At 78.8% G+C, this 1,159-nt stretch overlaps 1 protein-coding gene across 1 annotated transcript in view; it reads left to right on the top strand.

Moving 5' to 3' along the window:
* Positions 1-332: 332 nt before the first annotated feature.
* The window catches only part of LOC129686697 (pleckstrin homology-like domain family B member 3), a 6,103-nt gene continuing 5,276 nt past the window's right edge, over positions 333-1,159 (top strand). The window contains exons 1-2 of the mRNA XM_055620709.1: positions 333-543; positions 691-1,131. Coding sequence (XP_055476684.1) covers positions 895-1,131 — 237 coding nt within the window. The 5' untranslated portion in view covers positions 333-543; positions 691-894. The remainder of the gene's footprint in view (positions 544-690; positions 1,132-1,159) is intronic.

The following is a 1,159-nucleotide window of genomic DNA, read 5'->3' as shown; positions in this document are numbered from 1 at the left end:
GGGGCCGGAGGGCAGGGCCGGAGGGCCGGAAGGCGGGGCCGGAGGGCCGGTGCTCTCGCTGAGCGGGGCGTGGCCGGAGGGCGGGGCCGGAAGGCGGGGCCTGAGGGCGGGGCCAGAGGGCGGTTGCTCTCGCTGAGCAGGGCGGGGCCAGAGGGCGGGGCCGGAGGGCCGGAGGGCGGGGCCGGAGGGCCGGAGGGCCTGAGGGCGGGGCGGGGCTGGAGGGCCGGAGGGCGGGGCCGGAGGGCCGGGGTGGCGGCGCGCGGGGCGGGGCGCCTCCCTCCTCCCGGAGAGCGGTCGGACCTGTTGTCCCCCTGACTTCCGGCTGCTGGAGGGGGACCGGGCGGCCTCCGCTCCCAGACACCCGTCCGCGGCGGAGGCGGCGGAGCCGGGGAGGAGGCTGCGGACGCCGGGATCTCCTCCGGAGCGGGGACGCGGGCGTCGGGCGCCCCCGGAGACGCCCGAGCCCGAGCTCCGGATCCTGGGGCGCGGAGCCGTGGGCTCTGCTGCCCTGCACGCGGCCCGGGACCCCACCGCGGAGCCCCGGTGAGAAGGGCCAGTCCCGGGAGGGGTTGAGGAGATGGGGTCTCTCGGGGCAGTCCGGGACACGGAGGCGGCTGCGGGGACGGCGCGAGGGGGGCGCCTCGCAGCGGGCGAGCCGCGACCCCGCACTCTCTCTCCGCCCTCCTCCAGGTGCCCCTCGGAGACGTCCAGCCCCGGTGGCCAGCGGGTACCCCGGGAAGCCCCGGGCCGCCCCCTCGGAGCGTTCGGAGCGGGTCTCTGAACTTCGGGGTTCCGCCCCTGGGCACGCTCACCGCGCTCCAGGCCACGCCCACACACCAGCAAGCCACGCCCCGGGGCGCCGACCACGCCCACCCCGCAGGACGCCAAACGGCCATGGGGACTCCCCGCAGCCCGGAGGAGGGCTTCAGGTCGCCGCAGGCTCCGGAGGGCGCCGCCGAGGTCCAGCCTCGAGGGCCCGTGCAGCCCCGGGGGCACCCGGAGGAGCCCCAAGAGCGCGAGGACTCCGACGTCCCAGCCGAGCCGCCGAGCTGCCGGGGAGCTGAGCGGCAAGCCGAGGAAGGGGAAGAAGTGGGAGAGGAAGGTAGCAGCACCGAGAGCTGCCGCGAAGAGGTGAGGGGTCAGCCCGGCGGGGGGGGGG

Source organism: Psammomys obesus, unplaced genomic scaffold, assembly GCF_907164565.1.
Source record: "Psammomys obesus unplaced genomic scaffold, mPsaObe1.curated_primary_1811, whole genome shotgun sequence".
Lineage (NCBI taxonomy): Eukaryota > Metazoa > Chordata > Mammalia > Rodentia > Muridae > Psammomys > Psammomys obesus.
Note: the sequence above shows the minus strand (reverse complement) of the source record. Positions and strands in the feature narration are given on the sequence as shown.